This window comes from Fragaria vesca, linkage group LG5, assembly GCF_000184155.1.
Source record: "Fragaria vesca subsp. vesca linkage group LG5, FraVesHawaii_1.0, whole genome shotgun sequence".
Classification (NCBI taxonomy): Eukaryota; Viridiplantae; Streptophyta; class Magnoliopsida; order Rosales; family Rosaceae; genus Fragaria; species Fragaria vesca.
Genome location: NC_020495.1, coordinates 25867023 through 25870025, shown reverse-complemented (window position 1 = coordinate 25870025; position 3003 = coordinate 25867023). Strand labels below are relative to the sequence as shown.

Sequence of the window (3003 nt, the reverse complement as noted above, 5' to 3'; positions counted from 1 at the left end):
TTTTTTTTTTTATAAATGAGGATAATTTATTAAGAGAAACAATTGTTGCAAATATAGGCTAAAAAGCCTTGCACATTGGGTGGAACAGAACCATACCAGCGACTAGTGGAACCAGAAAGAAGCCTGAATTTAGCTGCTCTTTGTGCAACTAGATTGGCTTCCCTAAAGAATTTCTTTGCTTTTTCTTGTATTATGAAAAATTAAGTAAACTATTAACAAATACGTAAACTTCTTAACAACAAAACTTTTCATAAAGTAATAAATATTTATTTATTGATAAAAATGAATAATTTATTCATTTATTGATAATATAATAACCTCAACTTTACCAGAATTCAAGTTGAGGGTGACTCTAAGATTCTTATTGATATTATTAATAACTGCATCAAGACGCCTTTGGCAGATGCAAACTGTTATACATGATATTAGATGTCTTGCCACACGATTTACTTCCATCACTTTTATTCATATTTGACATGAAGCTAATTTTCTTGCAGATTACATAACAGACATTGGTCACTCTACTCTTGTTGCTGGTTGGCAGAACAGACTCTCTCTATCTTCAGTTAATGCTTTTAATTTCGATTTTCATGGTTTAAGTTGTACTAGGGGCTTTACGTTGTAATCTTTGTTTTTATTTTCATTTGTATTTTGTTTCTTTATGGAAATTTTTTTTTTTTTAAAGTAATAATTTTACATGGTCCTAACATTATTCATTTATAGAAGTTTGACTATATAAATGTGAATAATGAAACTTACAGGTTAGAAGAAAGAAAAGAAAAATGTCAAAGTTTTAATTTACATAAAGAATGTAATTTTTTGCATTTTTTTTGAGAATTAGATTGTAAAGTTTTTGAATAAAATATTGTAATTTATTTTTCACAGTAAGAAATACGCGTGAAAATGGGCGAATACGCGTAAATAGGCCTTTATATATGCGTGAACGGAGCCAACAACGCCAATTGCTTTCTCAAACTCGCTCTCTCTGTTTCCCCAATTCCCAATTCCATCTAGGGTTTCCCTTTTTCGACTCTCGCTCTCTCTGTCTCTCTTTCCCCAATCCCCAATTCCGTCTAGGGTTTCGATCATCGGAGTATCAGAATGGCGCCGGAGTGTCACCGGCACCACCCTTATAGCCGTCCTCAACCGTCGTTCAAGGCATCTGGTCCGATTCGGCACCAAACCCAAGTCGCCTCCGTCGTCCGATACGCCCAGAACCGGATGTCGTCGGCGGTTGTTTATTCCGGCATCCCATCAAGGTCGGCGCCGGCTTCAAGGCTTGTACGTTGTTGTAGAAATTACAGGACCCGCGCTTCTGCGATCAATCGGGTTCTGTGGACACCTTCCGGCAGGCTGATCACCGGCTCCCGAAACGGCGAGTTCACTGTTTGGGATGGCCTCTCGTTTCGCCATGAATTGACCGTTGAGGAGGCTCATGATCATTCCATCAGGTCCATGGTGTGGAGTTTTGAACATGAAGACTGGATCTCTGGTGATGATGGGGGATGCATCAAGTACTGGAAGACCAACATGACCAATGTGCTTGTCAAACAATCTGCTCACCAGGAAGCCGTTCGCGACTTGAGCTTCTGCAGGACCAATTTTGAAGTTCTGCTCCTGTTCGGACGATACACTTGTTAAGGTCTGGGATTATGAGACCTGCCAAGAGGAGCGCAGATTGACTGGCCATAGTTGGAATGTGACCAGTGTCGACTGGCACCCTACAAAGTCTCTGGTAGCCTCTGGTGGGAAGGACGGTGTTGTCAAGCTGTGGGATGCAAGGACAGCAAGAGAGCTTTGCTCTTTTTATGATCACAACAGTTGGGTCAACTCTGTCAAGTGGAACCAAAACGGTAACTGGCTCCTCACTGCTTCCAAGGATCAGGTTATCAAGCTTTATGATATAAGGTCTATGAAGGAGCTCCTTTCGTTCCGCGGCCAATTGCGGCCCAGTGACTGCTCTAGCTTGGCATCCTTTACAGGAAGACTATCTTGTCAGTGGGACTGGTGATGGATCCATTCTTCATTGGCTAGTTGGGCATCTATCTCCCCAGGTTCAACTTCCTAATGCACACAATAGCAATAACTATAATAACAGTGTGTGGGATTTGAAGTGGCATCCTATGGGTCATATGCTTTGCAGTGGCAGCAATGATCGCACTACTAAGTTTTGGTGTAACAATGATGAATCTGATATTAATGAGAATCAAAGTTTTGGTGTTCTAAATTCTGCTTTTGCTGCTTACATGTCTTGTAGTTTTCCTTTACCATTTCATGAAGAACAACCTTCACTCGTTGCTAAGAGAGAAGGAACCGTTATTCCAGGTGTTGGGATTGCAATTTAAAACAAACAAAGTAGCAAGAAAAAAAAACTAATCACATTGGCTAGGAAAACAAACCAGCTTCAAACAAGAAAATAAAAAATAAAAAAAATAAAAAAAAGGTCTGGGTGTGATCCTTGAACTACGAGTGGCTTGATCCCTCTCTAAGGGTACGTAGGCAACCCATTCAAATGTCCGGGTGCAGCCGCAAAAACAAACAAACAACAAAATATTGACTTCAACAAAAAGGTTTCACAGGTGAACTGTCTTCTATGCCCCCATCGTTTTGGAACTACTATGCATGTTCTCTGTCGATGCCCAACTTCAGTGCAAGGGGCTTTCAATTTAGGTGACAAACTTCACTCCCATACCACTTCTCATGGTGTTGGGAGCTTTATGGAAGAACAGGAACAATATGTTGTGGAATGACAAGAGACAGTCTGCTGCTGATATAGTACTCAGCTCTCTTTCATGGCTGCATGAATTTCATTTAGCCTGAAAAACAACTCCCAATGCAGTATCTAAAATCAAAAGCATAAATGGAATCCGGTTGACAATAGACAGGTTAAGATTAATGTAGATGGCAGCTTCTTAACAAACAGCAATTTTGGAGGCACTGGAGGAGTTATCAGAGACTAACAGTAATTTTCTTGCTGCATTTTCAATACCAGTAAAGCACATG

General features: G+C 40.2%; 1 protein-coding gene across 1 annotated transcript; it reads left to right on the top strand.

Moving 5' to 3' along the window:
• Positions 1–1101: 1101 nt before the first annotated feature.
• Positions 1102–2345, top strand: LOC101296783 (flowering time control protein FY-like). The gene is made up of 3 exons (XM_004301797.1): positions 1102–1539; positions 1643–1885; positions 1983–2345. Exons 1-3 carry the CDS (start codon positions 1102–1104, stop codon positions 2343–2345), a joined length of 1044 nt encoding a protein of 347 aa, XP_004301845.1.
• The last annotated feature ends 658 nt before the right edge of the window (positions 2346–3003 follow it).